The 17,972-nt window shown below is 41.3% G+C and overlaps 2 protein-coding genes across 8 annotated transcripts in view; both read left to right on the forward strand.

The window, feature by feature from the left end:
- Positions 1-50: 50 nt before the first annotated feature.
- On the forward strand, positions 51-7,335 carry LOC108002928 (CD151 antigen). 5 transcript variants are annotated; one of them, XM_017064931.2, is made up of 7 exons: positions 51-482; positions 4,912-5,008; positions 5,093-5,287; positions 5,374-5,544; positions 5,637-5,720; positions 6,435-6,575; positions 6,879-7,335. In XM_017064931.2, the coding sequence occupies exons 2-7, from the start codon at positions 4,931-4,933 to the stop codon at positions 6,924-6,926; spliced, it is 717 nt and encodes a 238-aa protein (XP_016920420.1). In that variant the 5' UTR covers positions 51-482; positions 4,912-4,930; the 3' UTR covers positions 6,927-7,335. The 5 variants fall into 5 exon arrangements, with proteins under 5 accessions (XP_016920420.1, XP_061927284.1, XP_061927286.1 ...); XM_062071300.1 differs by lacking the exon at positions 51-482 and adding an exon at positions 1,040-2,243; XM_062071302.1 differs by lacking the exon at positions 51-482 and adding an exon at positions 1,096-1,172.
- Positions 7,336-12,867: 5,532 nt separating this feature from the next.
- Positions 12,868-17,972, forward strand: part of LOC108002907 (uncharacterized) — a 31,277-nt gene continuing 26,172 nt past the window's right edge. For 2 of the 3 annotated variants that reach the window (XM_062071293.1, XM_062071299.1), the window contains exon 1: positions 12,868-13,229. In XM_062071293.1, coding sequence (XP_061927277.1) covers positions 13,192-13,229 — 38 coding nt within the window. In that variant the 5' untranslated portion in view covers positions 12,868-13,191. The remainder of the gene's footprint in view (positions 13,230-17,972) is intronic. The other variant, XM_062071294.1, reaches the window with a different exon arrangement.

A 17,972-nucleotide genomic window follows, 5' to 3' on the forward strand; every position in this document is an offset into this window, starting at 1 on the left:
GAGATTTAAGTAACACAGAAGAGGAATGGAATAAGAAGAGAGAAAGAAGACAAGAGAAACGAAGAAAGAAATAATATGAAAGAGAGAGGGAAATAATCAGAGAGACTGAGCAACACGGTGAAGGAGAGAGAAAGAGAGGGAGAAACAGAAGGGAGCAAGAGAGAAGTCTTGTCGGTTTTACCATTTCAGTTTCACTCAGACCCGGCCTGAAATCGCGCGTGTCCACGCCGATACTCGAGCCATAACTTCGTGCCTGAACTAAAAACGATAATTATCCAAGTTATCGTGTATTTATTGTTAGTATATTATTTAAGAAAATTGTGAAATTAATGATTTTTTCATTTCACTGTTGTCAAAATAATATTTGATCGTGCTACGTAAAACGGTGTCACGTTTCATTGGTGAAAGAAATTGTTTATCTTTCGTTTGCTGCAAATATCGGTGACAACGGAAGGAAAAAGATTAACATACGGTAAAATCAAGTGAGTAACATTCTTTGATTATCTTTGTTAATTGTCAATTATGATCAATTATATATGATTTTAAATTCTATCGAGATAAAATTGTATTTGATTGTCAATCTTATTTTTAGTTGTGAACAATCAATTGTTATTTGTGATATTTTTTTTAATTTCAATCACAATATCCATTTAATTGTTCGCCATAAATTTATTTTACGAATCATAGCTTTTATTTCATGATGAAAAATAAATATAATAATAAATATAGTTTCATACAAATGATAAATTTCTATCTAGAAATCAATATCTATCAAAAAAAAAAATTCAATTTCATCTTATCTAGCCAGTTAATGGTAATAGTCAGATTAATTCATATTCACAAACACGAATTCTAAAAAATTACAGTGATGTTGGAAGTAGTGATAGTTTGAATTACGATTGTGATTGCGTTTCGCCATATCGCGCGAGCAATTTTGATTTCGAATTATCGATCGATCATAATGATGTTTTCTCGCAATGGCGCATGCGCAGTACGTATATTTACAAATTTATATGAGAATAATCATAGTAATCATAGTAAAATACATTAGCATTACATATTAAATAAATTCATCGCAAATCACCAATTATGACAGTCAGGAATTTTCCAGTATCCATATTGTTACGAAGCATGGCATTGTTGCGATCGTTTGCTTTATGCGTCGTTGCAAGGTAAGCCAAGGAAAGAGCGCGTAATTGTAGACGCGAGAGCATCGTGAATGCGAGTTCTGGTTATCGTAGAAATACTCTGTAGACTGTGTAAAACCTGTTGACCTCGGTTACAACATAACTTTCGACCAACTGATCGAAAGAACCCTTCCTTCAATTTTTTTTTCGATCCTATCAATTTTTTTTTTCTTTTCAGATAGTATGCGTGAAGTATTGTGATGTATTTCGATATCGCGTGTACAACTATTCGATTCTGTATAATATGTGTACAAATATCTGATTTAATCTTTATTGGCAATGTGCCAAATCTTTGAATGCTGACTCATTTCTTAGTAAATAACTAACCGAAAGCTACAAATTAGTTCGTGATATTGTGATGCAATATAAAATGAATGAATTCAATATAAAAAACACATTTTTAATCGTTGATTTAGTCTTCGGTTTTATTCGTTAAAATACTTCAACGTTTTACCAACATTTTACATTCTTAAGATTCTTCATTGTCGCTTCATGTTTTCCACATAAATCAACAAACGTTTCCTCACCACTGTTTCCGAAGAAAAACGATTCATGATAAATAACGACTCTAGAAATATGAAATGCATTGCTGACCATTTAACATAATAATTTTAATAGATTAAAATTTCGCACGATTCCTCGATTAAAATGTAAAAAAGGAAAAACTAATTACAACGTAAAGAGGATGTTTTAATTATTATATTAATTATTATATAAAATTATTAATTATTATTTCATTAATTATTATTAAATTATTATTAATTATCCTACATCAATTATTAGCAAAAAAATTTCTTCTATTATCAATATTTAAATAATTAGCATCGATTTATACATTGTTATATCGTCAAAAAAAACATTCTATTTTTTGATGACGAGGGCGACGAGACTCGGACGAAATGTGATCAATACGCATTGAAGTCGTTCAAACGGTCGCAATTACGACGCGGAAAGGAAACTACACGTCGTCCTAATTAAGTTAGTTACTCGTCCCGGTTACTCGTCCAGGATGAGGAAGGAAGCATGATGACGTCATATACTCTTTAGTTGCTTTAGGTATTATTTTTATGTTTTATATTGCTCGTGGATTACTTAATGCGAAGGGAGACGGCACTTTCTCTTTCGGATAACGTGTCTTTGAGGCAGTATGTCGATGCGTGACCGAGCCTACTACTCTCGAGAAGTAGTAGCTCTATAGCTTGTTGCAAAACCGGTGTTGTCCTTCCAGCTCACGATATCGTAGCACTACATGGTGTCGTTACATAATACTTACGCGTTTAAGGTGATTCTTAATTGTCGTTCATCGAGTTACGTCCTGTTGCGTCAAGTTCAAGTAAATTATTGTCGTGATTGTTTGTGGATTATTGGATCTAAGCTATAAAAGATAAAAGAAATACGAAGTTAAAATTTTAAGTTACAGATCAAGTTACGAAGTAAAACAAAGTAGGTTCGCCCATGATGACTGGTAACTATAAAAAATATCGATGCGAGCCTAATTATATATGTATAGTAAACACGCAATATCACGTGACTTTTTTTTTCGTGATGATAAACATGTATTAATTAAGATGTAAGTTTAATCAAGAGCAAGTAAACAAGAGCGTGTGTTTATCTAGTTACCAGTTAATAGCACGAAAATATAATATAACGTAACTTCCGTATTCCAAGATTCACTTTTATTATCTTCAATGAATAATGATTGAAATGCCAATTGATAATTATCAAGGCTTTCGTGCGATTCTATTAGAACAATCTCTTGAATCGTATTCTGAAGAAAATATTATTTGTTGATCATCTGAATAATCTTCTTTTGTATAATATTGGAACGAATAACTTCTATGATGATTATAGGTATAGGTACCAGCATTCTCAACCAGTATTAGCTATTACATCATCGTTATAAAATGCGCGATATTTGACTGTAATAGGCGATGGAAATAATAAATTAAAAATAAGAAAAAAAAAAGTAAGAAAAATAATATAATTTCATAATGGATAAAATGGATAAAATGCTTTAAAAGCGCCAACATCATTGTTTCCTTGGAATACGATAACAATCGTTATAAAGAATATATGTAATTAGTGAAAATCTAAATGATGTGGATTTACATGTAAATAACGTTCTTCTTTTTCCTCTTATACCGCCTTTGATATTATTCGAATTTTCTTCATTTAGGTCAAATCTGAAATTGAAGGAAATTGCGCGAGATTGCGTGTGATAATTGAATAATTCTTGTGATCAACTAAGAATTCACTTCCTCAAGATTCAAGATTGCGTGCCTTTGAAATTCTACGATAAAAATCATAAACAGAAAAAAAAAAATATCATAGGATATATGAGAATTTGAAAGATTAATCCTATCTTAACGATTCTATCTTCTCTTAAGTGCTTATCACGAGTATATTAAATTTCTCTCCCCTCCCCCCTCCCTCTATCTTTCTCTCTTTAATGCATTTTCGAGTAGTATACATAAAGCACAACCTAAATTAGCTTCGTATAATTTCCGTATCGATATACACGATAAAGAATAATACAATATTAATCACCGATTTGAAATGACCTATTTCTCTTGGCCTCAAGAGGAGTTACCGATATACCCTCATCTGAACGAAGGTCATCATTCATAGCAGTTAGCAGGTGCGAAGAGAACTCGACCGATATTCTATCGTCGAGGCTTTTTCGAAAGGTTGAGGAGAGCTCAATACTCACGACATACTTGAAAATTGATCGTGCGATCTTTTACGTCACGTAAAATAAATTCATGAGTTAGTTATGAGAATAATGGCGGGTGTGATATAGTACTGTGTGATTTCCTTAACAATAGAAGGGAATATTAGTCATCGTATCAGCGTATGATCTTGAAAAACATGACGCATTTAACTGTGGGGGAAGGAATTCGCGCGGTTTATTTAGAAATTAGCTGTATCTAGATTATATTTTTTCTGAATGATTCATTCGATAATTTTATGTAAATGAATACTAAAATATGATGGAGTAAAGTTTTTTTTCTCTCGTTTTGAAATTTGAAATTATATACGATATAAGCAAATATTTCGTTATAATGTGTCGAAACAAAAATATTTCAGAAGTTGGTTATATTCAGATTCGCTGGAAAAAATCATAACATTCCGTTTGCGAATGTAACAAATATATCTTCGAAATGTTAGATTATATCGATTTGGAATACTCAATTTTACCTTTACACATATATTTTCAAGTATGCATAGTGGTATAATTACGGTCAATAACAAAAATGTGGGTCGACGGAAGGGAAAAATTGAGGACGAGTTTTATGAAAAATATTTCTAAGATACTGCCGTGACATCAGTGCGGAAATAATTACTAAATCGACTAGGCAACGTCTGATTAGACGTCTTCGAGAATTATAATGACTAAGATTACGCGATCGTTCCTTATACAGATATAGAATCACTGTTGCACTTGCAAAATAACATTCCGAGGCTTTCCAATCACCATCTTGATGAATACTTTGCATATTTTTAAAACGTTTAATCATTGATGTCAAATGTATAGTTTTGCAATTGCATCCTAAACGGATCCCATTCGAAATTAAACTAAGTAAATTAGTCGATAAAAGTAATTTACACGTCGATAATTTACGATTTCTACGTCTCTTCAGGTTTATTTTAAAAATTTACATTCACAGTCTGAGTTTTTAAATTGATATTTATTTATTTTTTTCTTTTTTTTGATTGATTGTAGAATCGAAGAATAAGAAAAAATGGGATACGGCACAGAAATGGATGGCTGCGGTCGTTGTATGAAATATTCCTTGTTCTTCGTGAACTTAGTAATTTTCGTAAGTATTTGAAATAATTAAAAAATTATCGTTAAAAAAATCTTTCTAATTAGAAATGATGATAATATGCAAATAACTTTTTAGATCGGTGGAGTGGCGATAATTGGATTAGCAACGTGGGCTCTGTTGGACAAAGTACCATGGATAGGCGAACTAGTAGGAAACGATTTGTTAACAGGTGCTATTTACGTTCTATTGGTCGCTGGGATCATCGTTGCTCTAACATCGTTCTTCGGTTGCTTAGGTGCATCTCGAGAAGTTAAATGCATGCTTCTCACGGTAAATTTGATTATGTTATGCTCCTACGCTTTTAACAAACAAAACTTTATTCATTGAATTATGTAACGCATAAAAATTGATTTCAGTACTTCATCATCGTGTTCCTTCTGTTCGTAACCATATTAATTGGCGGAGTGCTCGCGTACGTGTTCCGTGAAAAACTAATGAACACGCTTGAGAGAGAAATGTCGAGTTCGATGAGACTTTACGATAGTCGTAAAGCAGTTAGAGAGGCCTGGGACATGACACAGTCGAAGGTAAGCGCGAGATAAGAAAATCGAGTATCATGAAAGATATTCGTTTGATTTTAGACTAATATATCTTTTCCTTTGCTCCCATAATTTTTTAGCTCCATTGCTGTGGTGTAAATGGTTGGAGAGATTGGGGACTCAGTATACCGCAGAGTTGCTGTCGCGAGATTCAATCTGGACAGGTAAAGATTAATTTTCTTAACGAGCTCGTTCTCGGAGTCGTCGGCGAATCCGTGCATATGTAATTGCAGTAATTAGTAATTTACGTGGGATACTCATCGCGCACGAGCCATCGTTATACGAGTCTAGCGTTATTACCTTGATGAGATTCAATGATATTTCAAGAATCGAGGAAGAAAAAAATGAATCTGTCTGGCGCTCGAATATAATTGTTTTCAATTTGCGTCTATTTGCATAATTCATAAATGATTTACAAACAACAGTGTTCACGCTCTTTGTCGCGTAAATCATGTATTCTTCACTAAAAAAAGAGAGAGAGAGAGAGAGAGAGGAAACCAGAGAAAAACAATTTTTTACATTCATTTTTATTTAAATCGTATTCAAAAAACAATGGAGAATACCAACAGTCGATTCGGTAGATACCTACCATTGTATCGACCATCGATAAAAATCATCGACTTCGAATCTCAATTCCTTATATTTGCAATTCGAAATGGATCGTTAGGAAAGCCCGATTCAAACGATTCTGTACAGAATTTCGAAACATCGGCCACGACCTATCGATTACGTTCAGAAATGCAACAACCATTCCGTGGTAATCTGTTAATCGGACCTCGAGCCTGCAGCTTTGCCTCTCACGCTTTCACATCGATTTCGATCAACTTTCTCAAACCGAATTGTTTCTCAGTGGTGACCCGATCGATCTTATGTTGCAGCGATTCAACTGTAACGCTGGACCAGACACAGTGAACCCCTCGAATGCCTATCTCGTCGGTTGCATCAATGGAACGCAGATTTACTTGCAGAAGCATGCGACGATCATGGGTGGCGCTGGTATTGCAGTCGCGTGCTTAATGGTAAGAGTTTCGCCGTTTTCATTTGCATTTTAATGTAATTTTGACGCAAGTGAAAATCCATTAACAAATGCGTTTCCATTGAGTTCTGCCAATTCGCGAAGAGAAACGCTTTTCCTTTCTTCTTACTTTCGAATATTGCGATAATTATGATGTTAACGTAACATCGATCTAATTACATTGTTCGAGAACACCCGTCCTTTTCATTTTACACCTTTCTTGGTGAAAATTAGATATACAGATATATGGTTATTTTTTTTTTTTTTTATAATTTCTAATGTTATTATTATTAATGTTTCTTCACAGTTTTTCGGCATGCTTTTCTCGTGCATTCTGTTCAAGTTGATAGAATGACGAGAGAATAGTGTGCTTTAAAAGACAACTTCATTCTTCGTGTCTAAACTAACGAAGAGGAAGAAGTGGATGTCAGCCGTCCTCGAGCGACTCATGAATTCATAATCAATGTCATCGTCATTGAGTGCATCTAAGCTGAAGTATGAGAATCAAAATGCATCTTCACGCGCATCTTTTCAATGTACAGTTCTCACCATTTTTTCTTCTTTTCTTCTTTTTTTTCTTCTTTTGTTACATTTAGTATTATACTCGATGTACCTTTATTTCCAATTTTGTAAATTTTTAAGAGTAATACGTTGAGTATTTCGGGTTTAATACATAGTGTATTGTATGGTATATATATATATAATTTATATGGTAATACACTATGTATCTTATACACGTAATAAATATAAAATCTATATAAAAATCTTCGTATGAGTTTATATTTCGATTATTTCATTGTTATTTCTAAAGGAAATTATGAACTATTTTTTTAGTTTGTAAATCGATCTATGACTGATGACCTGTTTTACACAGGTTTTCATTGAAATAACAAGAAATTCGACGAATTTCGCAACGTCGAATAATCGCGTGTCTTTCGTGATATTCAATCGTGTTTTTTAATTCGATTAGAGGAACATGCATGCGTCAGAATGTTTCCTCGTTGGAAATCCTATTCAAACGTCCCCTTTCGCATTCCCCATATCTTGCCTATCCAATAGCACGCACGAAATGGTTTAGGGAGAAAGATTTGTCACCAACTTCTGCTTGGTCGAACGTCAAAAGAAGATAAATATACTTAAAAGTCAATTGAAATGGACTTTTAAATTTCGTTAAAATAAAGCAATTTTATCTCTTCGTGCCAAACATTTCATTCTCGCCAGTTCAAGTTATTTAAAATAATTTGAAAGAAAAGAAAATCTTTGTTAAAGATACAGGACCAATTTGCGAATTTTCATCAAAATACAAAAACACGATGGACTGAATTCAAGAACTGTGGCAGAAGGATGCAAGCTGCGCGTCGATATACCAGATGGTCATTGGATGTACAGCGGAGGCAAGAAATTTTTGTCCAACACGTTTCTATGTTTCTTCCCTTTCGTACAATTTCTTGTCGATAATTTAAATCAATACACGAAAATTGAATGAAGTATCTCGATGAGTTTGTTGAAATCGAGGAGTCGAGTAACAAGTATACGCACAAGACTTGCAAAATAGAATTAAAATGGTAAACTAAAGGGCTCGTCCAACGATTGTCTGACGCTCTAATCGAAGTTTAGCGTTTGAAAGTCTGCGTGTTCAATAACGGCTGCCTTCCGCTATATGTTTGCCCACAGCTTATTCACCCCTTTATTGTCAGGCTGCAAGCCTCCTTGCATTAAAGCACGACGGGTTCCCGTAATCCAGGCGTCTCGCCAAAATAAACCTTCGTCGCATTCTATCAGCCTTGCTTTTTATCTTCCTTTTAATTATCGAACGACGGTACAGTCTAGGACAAAAGAGGTCCGCGATGAAAATACACACGATTTATAAAAATACGTATCGTATCCAGGCATTTTCCAGCGTTTCTATATTTTACCCACGAACCGATTTTACTCGGCGAAGAAATATCCGTTTCCCGTTGCGTTTTAAAATATTCAGTAGAGCACGTGTGCGGATAGTTTCTGCCAAATTTCCCATGGCCCCAGGGCAAACCGTACAGACGGAGGAAAAAATTTTCACGAATTGGAGACAAAGTACAATCCTAACGAAAATTTCTTCTACCGTTTCAATTCTATCAAGATCTATCGAGAATTACCCATCGTCGCGTTCGATCAAATTTCCATTATTTACTGTCCAGTTTCCATTCATCTCTCGATTCTAATTATTCGTAATAAAATTTTCCACTTGCATACATCATCGTCGTTGCGCGATTCACATCGCGTCCTTCCCTTTAGGTTTATTCACCCCGGCCAGTGTGTGCGTCACCCTACGCCGAGTCTTTGCGGCAAGGCGTGACTGGCTGCCATTCCGAAGGCGTTCCAACGACCCGTATGCGTATACTTTTCCATTTAATCATCCTCCTTATTTTATATCTCCTCTTACTTCCTACGTATCGATCTTTCCAATCTGTTGCGTCGATTGATCAACACACAGATTATTTTTTTTTACGAGGAAGAAAAAGGAATATCCTTTTCCCCGTTTACCCTCCGACTGGGGTAAACCCCTAATGACTCATCGCCGAAAATCGAACAAACGAAAGAACCTGGAGCTATCCAGATTCATAGTTTCACCCCTTCCACATATATTCAACCGTAGATTGAAACTTGTTCCGCGCGATTACTGGCGCGAACAATTCGCGTGCAATCTGCAGAATCGCCCGCTTAACCGCACCACGAAAAATCGAAAAAGAAAAGGAAAGGAAAAAAAAAAGAAGCCCCGTCAGTTTCTCGGTTCGTTTCTTCTTTTCTATCCCTAATTCAAACTCGACTTTCACCAGGCGATTTTCCATCCTCGCGTTACTCCATCGGCCCTCGAGCTAGGCGCTCGTCGCCAGGGCCACACACGCGCGATAAGTTTTCACGCCGTTTTGCCATTCTGGATACGCATTCTGGAAAATGCTGTAACCGTGTAAGCGTGTCGTAATCGTACGCGCGCGTGCGTGCACGTTACTCGTAACCCGTCCCCCGCGCCGAATAACCATGTGTACGAGTCGTTCTCGCGCGTTCACCACAAAGGGTCCTCGGACAATGACGAATGAAAGGCAACGCACTACCGGAGCTATAATACCCGCTCGTACTCGTGCTCCAATCCCTGTGAACAGTAGCAACGCGCGTGTGTGCGCCGCGTGCACACTTCCCTCCATTCTTTTCTCGCGTTTCTCGCGCCTTGTCCCACGTCGGGACAATTGAAAATCGTCCACGACTCGAGGAGAACGATCGGAATCGGGACTAATGCGGCTCGTCTGCGCCTCCCGATCTATGCCAACGTTCGTTGCGAAAAGCGCGAGAATAATATCTCCTCCGGTGAATCGTATCCGCCACTTTTCACGGTGAGTTTTCACTTGGTTGAATCTCTTAAAAAAAAAAGATCCTTCTTTCGAATCGACGCCATGGTTATTAGTTTTTCTCTTTTTATGGGAAAGATTTTCAGCGACATAATCGAGTCGATAAGGAAAATAGATATTTAGAAAACTCGATTTTATATATCGTGTTCCGAAATCGATTCGAAACACGTTTGATTGATTCGACGCGGTATCTTTGCGTGTCTGAGTGGCTTAAAAATTGGATTTCGTGCGGCGTGTTCCTTTTTTCGTTTTCCTTCTTTTTCTCTTTATTGACATACTTTCCGGCCTGCTGACTCGGTGGTCCCTCATCGGATCAGACGAGACGAGAGCGAGGGAAAATAAAAAAAGAAAAGGAGAAAAATGAAAGGAAAAGAGGAAGAGGAGCATCGGGTGTGGATGCGACTCTACAGCGGCACTCGCGGTAGGCGAGATATATCTCTACGTATTGATTTCGTCTCGAGCATTAAATCCGGAATAGAGTCGGAACCGAGGGAGGGGGAGTCGTCCAGGTGAAACCGAGAACTCCGGTGCCACTTGAACGCTGAGGCGCTCTTCGCTTGCAAATTAAATTGTACTCGAACTCGGGAAGCAGAGCTGCGAGTAGGCCAATGCAATTGGCCCGAGACCAAGCGAACTATTATGCAGGATAACGTCGTTCGCGTCACGCAACCATTGTAGTCGACGAGACTATTTTTGCTTATTAAACTACCGCCAATAACAACGAATCCAGCCATTACCAGACTCAACTTGTTGCAACGCGTCCAATAAAACTTAACACTTCAATTAGAGATTATAACCGAAGTTACAACGACTCAGACTTGGTGCCTCTCTCCATTGGAAACGCCTGCACGCCGGCAACCAGCACGGTCGAGTATTACGTATTTGATCGTTCGACGTGTATTTATGAGTTTTTATTTAGGAAAACGGACACAAAATCGATATTATTACACGAAAGACTATAAGAGGAGAACTCCAATTCCAATTTCATTCGGTGGTTGATTGATCGGTGAGCGCGAAACGGGCTCGGACACGCTTTATTCGGCATGCCAATTACTCGGCCGGGCCACGAGGGACGTTTTTGTTGGCGTATACTCTTGGCAAATATTTGCGTTTCACCGTTACTCATCGCAAAAAAATAGAAGCGGCGTTAATTCACTCGGCCGAAACGACTCGCGCGCGCGACGATCCGCTGGATCCGCGGCGATCCAATAGCGATGCATTCTTCGTTCCGAGGCTGAAAATCTCGTGGACTGGAAAGTGGAGCAGCGGCGCGAGTCCTGAACACCTCCTGGCCTCCTCCTCCTCCTCCTCCTCCTCTTTCTTCTTCTTCCGTTGGGGTCGCGCAAGGGAGTAACCGACCTAAAGTGAAGAAACGAGCGAAACGAGGATGAGGGGAGAGAGGAGAGAGAAGATGGAATTAAATAGGTAGGGAAAGGTAACGACGAAAAGAGTCCGGAGAAGTTGGTTGGCGTTTGTGTGCTCGCTTCGACTTCTTCCCTATGCGAGATGATGAAAAGGGCCGTTGAAAAGGGTCGGCTGATGAATGGAGCTAGAAACACATGTGCACACGTGGGGTACGTTACGTACACGGTAGATCTGGAAGGATTACACGGACAACGAGGGAAGAAGAACGGATTCTCGGATGGAAGGAGAATACGTTGCGGTGTGTTTTAATTTCGTCGAGATTAGGCGAGTGTTTTGGAGCGAGAGGTAAGAGTAAGAGGTGAAGTTTTCAGGGAATATTTCTCGTGTAATGATCGGTTGGATCGAAGGGTTGGATGAGTGGTGGTAGGTCGGTCGGTCGGTCGGTTGGTTGGTTTGGCAAGATAATGAAGAAGGGGAGGAAAAAAGCGTAGAAAGGAGGCTGGGTGCATTAAGAAGCTGCATTTTAAGCTTTCTACTTCTTCCTCATCGTTGTAGACGACCCGTTGAAGCAAGAAACGTTGCTTGCTTCGACTTTGCATAAAACTTTCTTGTTATTCTTCCGATTCTAGCAAGATTTTTACGCTCTATTCAAAACCGTAGCTATATTCTACCTCTACGTTGGAGGATTTACATCGTTTCGAAGGGAAAAATACGCGTTTTTTCTTTTTCTTTAACTCGGGATTCACTACTACTCGATTCGATCTTGGATAAACACGACGAAGAAAGATCCATTTATCGATCTTCGTGTTCGTCGGCTGATGCACGAGGGCAAACTCAGGAAAGGAAAAGGGCGGATCGTTTTATAAGTGATTACAAGATCGGCGATAGATAGGAAGGGCGGGCGGAGGAAAATGTATTTGCGTGGTTTCGCTATCCCGATGCTGCAACCGTCCAACGCGCCCACAAGAAAGTTATTAAAGTTCAACGCACGTGCTTAGTCTTCGAAAAAGGGAACATCGTGATCGCTTCGATAAAACGAGCTGCCCCCGTAACTTTTTCGTCGAGGACGTCCGTACGATACGGAGTATTGCATCACGACCGAAACATCCGCATAGATCCGTTAAAGAGATCGAAACGATTCGACGTCAACAGTTTTCCAACTTTAGCTTTACTTTCAACGCTATTCGAATATTCGAAATTGAACGTTCGAAACGTACAAAGACGTACAATTACATACAATTTGAAGAAACGGATGAAACAGTTGGACGGAGAACTCCCTCCCCTCGAAAACGTAACACGAAAAGGGTCACGCGTGTCTATAGGTGGAAACGGTCCGACCATCATGTGAACAGAACCTTAGGTTCCGTGGCATCGACACCTGGTTGTGAACGCGCCAGCCAGAGCCCGGCAGACGGTCTGTTCCGTCAATCCCCACCACGGGCACAGCTACCGGGCTCCTCCGCTGCGCCGCCACCACCACCTCCTGCACAGTCGCCAACCACCACCACCACCATCATCGGCCACTACCATGGAAACCGACGAATGCGCATTCTGACTTCAGTTCAGCCGACGGTTTCAACCTGCCAGGTCGCGCAGGTGTTGGCAAAACGGTTGTTGCCATCCACGGACCGATTTCATCCGCGGATATTCCCTCCGGGGAAACGAGTTCGCGGAATAAGTTAGTCGGAGGATTCGTGGATAGACTCGACGAGGACCGGCTCAACGTCTCTTTCTCTCTCTCTCTCTCTCTCTCTCTCCCCCTGTATTTTTCGCAAAGGGGGAAACGGTTTGCACCGGTGCCACGGCGGGAAAACGGGCGTGTGTTAAAAAGCCGTGTTGCCGCAGAAGGGCTGCGATTTATGGAACCACCCCATGGATAGTAACATGTCGACTGCCGCCTTCATGCACCGGTATGGGATTACTTTTAGATCGATAACATCGCACTCACACACGTCCCACGCGGGGTAACCTCGCGTGTCTCTCGCTCTCGTCCCACCATCGTCCGCGATTCCCCCGAAAATATTTTCCACCAAAATGTTCGATCGATCGGTTTGTTGCTATGCAGCGGAGGAGGGGGATTGGCTGCGATACGTGGTCACGGAGTTCGTCAAAGTGTCCTCGAGGAACGGCGGCAAGAAAACCGGTGCGGTTTCGAGAGATCCGGCATCGCGGCCGATCCTCCTATAGTCCAGACCCTGCTGTACGATTTTCCCTGCTCTACGCGGCCAAGAAACGCGCCCACTTGCTCCGCCGATCGATTTCACCCAACATTTTTCAACCAGATTATTTCGCGGTTATATACCGGAGGAAATTTAAATTTTCCGTCAGACTCCGATATATCCATACGTGTGTGTATGTGTGTGTGTATACATATATATATAAAGGGTGAAGCGCGAGGGAGAGGAAAAAAAGAAAGACGCGCGATGGCATTTTCATCGAGCGATCGTTGTTTGCACAAGGGCGTTGTTGCCCGCCACTTCACCCGTAATCTTTCGATTCCTTCGAAAGGAACGAGAGAAAATTACCCCTCCGCCTGTCTCGCGAATGTGATCGATAACTCTCTCCGCCGCGAATACACGGATAATTATTTATTCGCGCTTACGAAAGTACTGGTGATCGTTTCGACATTCCTCGAATCGATCCGATTACCCGAGTATCGGCGAGTACGTCGATTTCTTTCGAGGCAGAAGAAGAATCGGACGATATTTCAAAATATCGTCCATTTCGAAACGCCCATTCCGACGCGCGCGTGTGCCGCAATTCCAACGGCATTCCATTAACCTGCATTTTCTTCGAGAGCGTCACCTGTTCGGTTTCCCCGTGAACGACACGATGTCGAATCGGACCAGCCCGCTTTCCTTGAACCTGCGGATACCGCAGCCATTGACCGAGCAGGCTTATTCCTCCGCTCCGTAACGAAAGGACCTAAGTGCGGTCATTCTCTATTCCTCTTCTCTCTCTTTCTCCCCGTTCTACCCCCTCCTCTCTCACTCCCTTTCTCTCTCTCCTTCCCGTCCCTCCCTCTCCCTCCCTCCCCCCGCCCCTCGCATTCTCCTGCTCGTCGCTATCTTCACCGCTGGTGTCCCAGCCTCATTTGAATATCGGACCGACGCACTCGATTTATCGAAGGCCACGAAAAATGATTACAAATAACGGCGGCAAGACGCGTATTTCAAGTTTATCGGGAACCCGTATTGCGTATCGGCCGTTTCGCGTGCAACGACATTACGTACGATACTTTATTTCATTGTTCGCCTCGCCGTTTCGGATCGAACGCGCTCCTATCTGCTCTTTCCGTTTCACTCTCGTATCCTTCTATCCGTTGAATTATCCGCGCTGTAATTGGAATTAGATTCCTCTCTCCATTCTCTTCTTATTCGAACCGATTTTTTTTTAACTATATATATATATATTTTCGAATATTCGCGAGCGAGAGATACAATAATAAGCGGCGAGCGGAAATAGACGAACATCGAGGTGAACATTCAGCCGAGAGAAGATACCATCTCCTTTCTACGATAAACAACAAACTCGTAGAGAAACGCCCGTAGCAAACCAAGTTAACGATCCAACGGAATCGCGATGGGAAAGAATGAAACACGAGCCGTGGACTGTGAACTTCCTAGTGGAGGAACACGCCCTTTCGAGTGGAGGCACGCCGCGTCGTCGTATCGTATCGCACCTCGCATACCTCGGTTGCCCGTGGCAAGACGTCGAAACGACGGAGGAGGATACCGTGAAAGGGCGCGGATTACGTAACGCAAGAGACATTGAAAATGTTTAGAGAAATATTTTCTCAATAGCACACGAGCTCGTTCCTGCTCCTTCGAGCACCCGCTTAGTCATTCCGCATTAATTCCAGCCGCGTTACCCTCGTATCTTTGATCCCTCCACAGCTTATCCAAAGTGCATCCTCGTTGGCAATGGCCCCGCGTTGTGCCTCGTATTCCCCCTGGAATCGATACATCCGTGCCCACCATAATTCTCGTCGTCCGAATATTCGGATTGGCCGATCGCGCGCCAAGTTTGAAAAGATCCTTTTTCTTTTCCTCCCACGATTTCATACGGAAAGATCGAATTTAGAATAGATAGAAGAATCTCGTGCAAGGGAGATATTTTGGATCCGTGACGTGCAATGGTATTTTATTAACCATCGAGAGTGTTCTCCTTTTTTTTTCAAAATATCGAACGTGTTTACTTTACGCGTGTGTACTCGGTTTTATATCGCCTTCTTCTTTCTCTCCTCCTCTTCCCCTTTAGTTGTTACGACGACACGTAACAGAGGGACTCTGCGTGATCGAGAATCTCGATACGAGAATCGGAGCCCAAGCGTTGGTATTTCAGTGGAAAAAACTAGATGCTCGATATGAGTGGCGCGAGGCACCTATAGAAAACGGGATTACGAGGAATTTATCGACTTTCGTTCGCGCCTACCACAGATATCTCCGGTTGGCGATCGTGTGTCGCCTCGAATTCTATGGACGTAGACAGCTACCGCGAACGGGACGGTGTTTCGTATGACTTATATACCGAGAAAAGCCTACGATTCCTGTTACGTGTATCGTTAGGAACAGTTATTTTTTCGATGACAATGGACTTCGAAATGGGCGCTCGTCTAACGAATCGTGCGTGAGCGCCATATTCGAAGGGAACGAACGAGACGAAACTTTCGTTGTGGTCGCTGCTTGTTGTTAAAATCGGGAGGTAAAAAAATATCGGCGAAAGAGAGAAAACCACCGAGAAAAAAATTCCTCGGGTTTTCTGAAACGTTTCAAGCGCGAATCCGCAGAAGAGGAGAAGAAGATTGTGTAACTGGAGCAACCGATAGAAAAAAAAAAAAAGGGGAGCGCGAATACCACTCGGCAACCGGTCGTCCTCTCTATTTTTCCAACACGAGCGTGACACTTGGCGAAGGAATAAGGCCATAGTCGTGGTCGTATTAGGGCACGGTGCGTTGCTCGCGTTGCTGGGAGTGCGTTCACACGAGAGATGCGCACGTACGTTCGTTGTGTACCCGTGACAACGCGGACGAGTCCCGTGGTAACGGCGAGTGCAAAGTGAAACTCGCCGAAGGTTTCCTATAGGGTTACACCAGGCCATCCATGAGAGAGTGCCCTGCCTCTCTGTCCCCTTTATGCTCTACCGAAACGAGTTTTACTCGTTGCGCGATATCGGTTACCGCCGAGTCGAGCATTCGTTACTTACATGGAACCCGGAAGACCTATCGATCGGAAGTGGCCCACGCGAACTTGAACGCGAACGCGCCGCGTAACACGCTGCCATGATTGGAAAAAATCGTTTCTCGAGTCAGATACTTCGATACTTAATTTTCAAGAGATTTTTTTCAAGAGGTGGACGTACACTTGGTTGGATAGAGTTGGTTGAAATGCGTAGACTATTATGCATACAACGGTCGGAGAATAGTGAAAAGATCGCGCGCTCGATTTCTACAACAGCCGAGATTCTCCGCGTTTAACCGATTTTTCGTGCGATCGAAAGAATGCTTTGGGAATCGGTTTTCACTCGGCGATACTTTCACGATTATCACAGAAAGGATATCGCGCTCGCTTCGTGAATGATCACGCGCGTCGAATATGAATGAAGAAGAAGCTCCCATGCAGCAATCTTTTTCAATAACGTTTACGGAGTTATCCGGGAGGAGAGATCGCGCGGCTGCCGCTCGGTTTCGCGTTCCACCGAATCGAAACTAGTTTTACTAGTCGGGTCGTTACGGAATACATACCGGTGAATCGAGCCGCTCGCCACTTATGTGGAACCCGGAAGATCGAGTGGACGGAAGTGATGCATGTAACGTCCATTCTATGTTTCTTCGTAAAACGTGTGACAGTAATTAATTAGCCGCTTAATTCCCTCAAACTTTAATCTTTGTAATCAGATTTAGATCAGATTCCCAATTTTGAGATTACTTTGAGATTCGAATCGATTCGACCGTTCAATCGCGCCGATTTATACGCGCGAGTTGAACCCGAGCGATATTTCGTAAAGCGAAAAAAAAATATTCCCTCGAAACATCGGTAATAAATTCACATCGATACATTTATAGGGAGTAAAGTTGGCTCTTCCCGAGTTTTTCTTCTAACGGAGGGAGAAAAAATCCGCACAATACGGTTTAAAACATTGCCTGGATCGTAAAACATCGAGACATATTTACATAGTACGCTACCCGGAAGATCCACGCCGCTACAAAAAAAACGTTCATGGCACGGGATTTATCTCGTTTTACGATTGTATCGCGATATTGGCGGAAGTGTTTTAAAACGTCGAGTCGAAGGATCGGAACGACGCAGTTTCGAAAAATCGAAGCAATTTCTCTACGATCTAAAATTTAAATTCTAAATCGTACGATTACCGTTCGAAACGTAGGGAGCACGTGGTACACTCGGCGTGTATCCCTCTTTCTCCCCCTCTCTCCCTCTCTTTCTCTTTCTTTGCTCGCACACGAGAGCGCATTCAGAGCGCACAATGGAGAGCCAGGTCTCGTTCTACTCGAGGAAACGATATCGGTTACGAGCATTTACCGTACGAACCCGGAAGATCGATCGAGAGGAAGTCGTTGGCGAGCATAAAACCCACTTGCCCTCCTTTTTCATAAACGTTTTTACCACCATTTCGCGTATCCTACGAACCTCTAC

The sequence above is a fragment of the Apis cerana genome, linkage group LG2 (assembly GCF_029169275.1).
Source record: "Apis cerana isolate GH-2021 linkage group LG2, AcerK_1.0, whole genome shotgun sequence".
In the NCBI taxonomy this organism is placed as follows: domain Eukaryota; kingdom Metazoa; phylum Arthropoda; class Insecta; order Hymenoptera; family Apidae; genus Apis; species Apis cerana.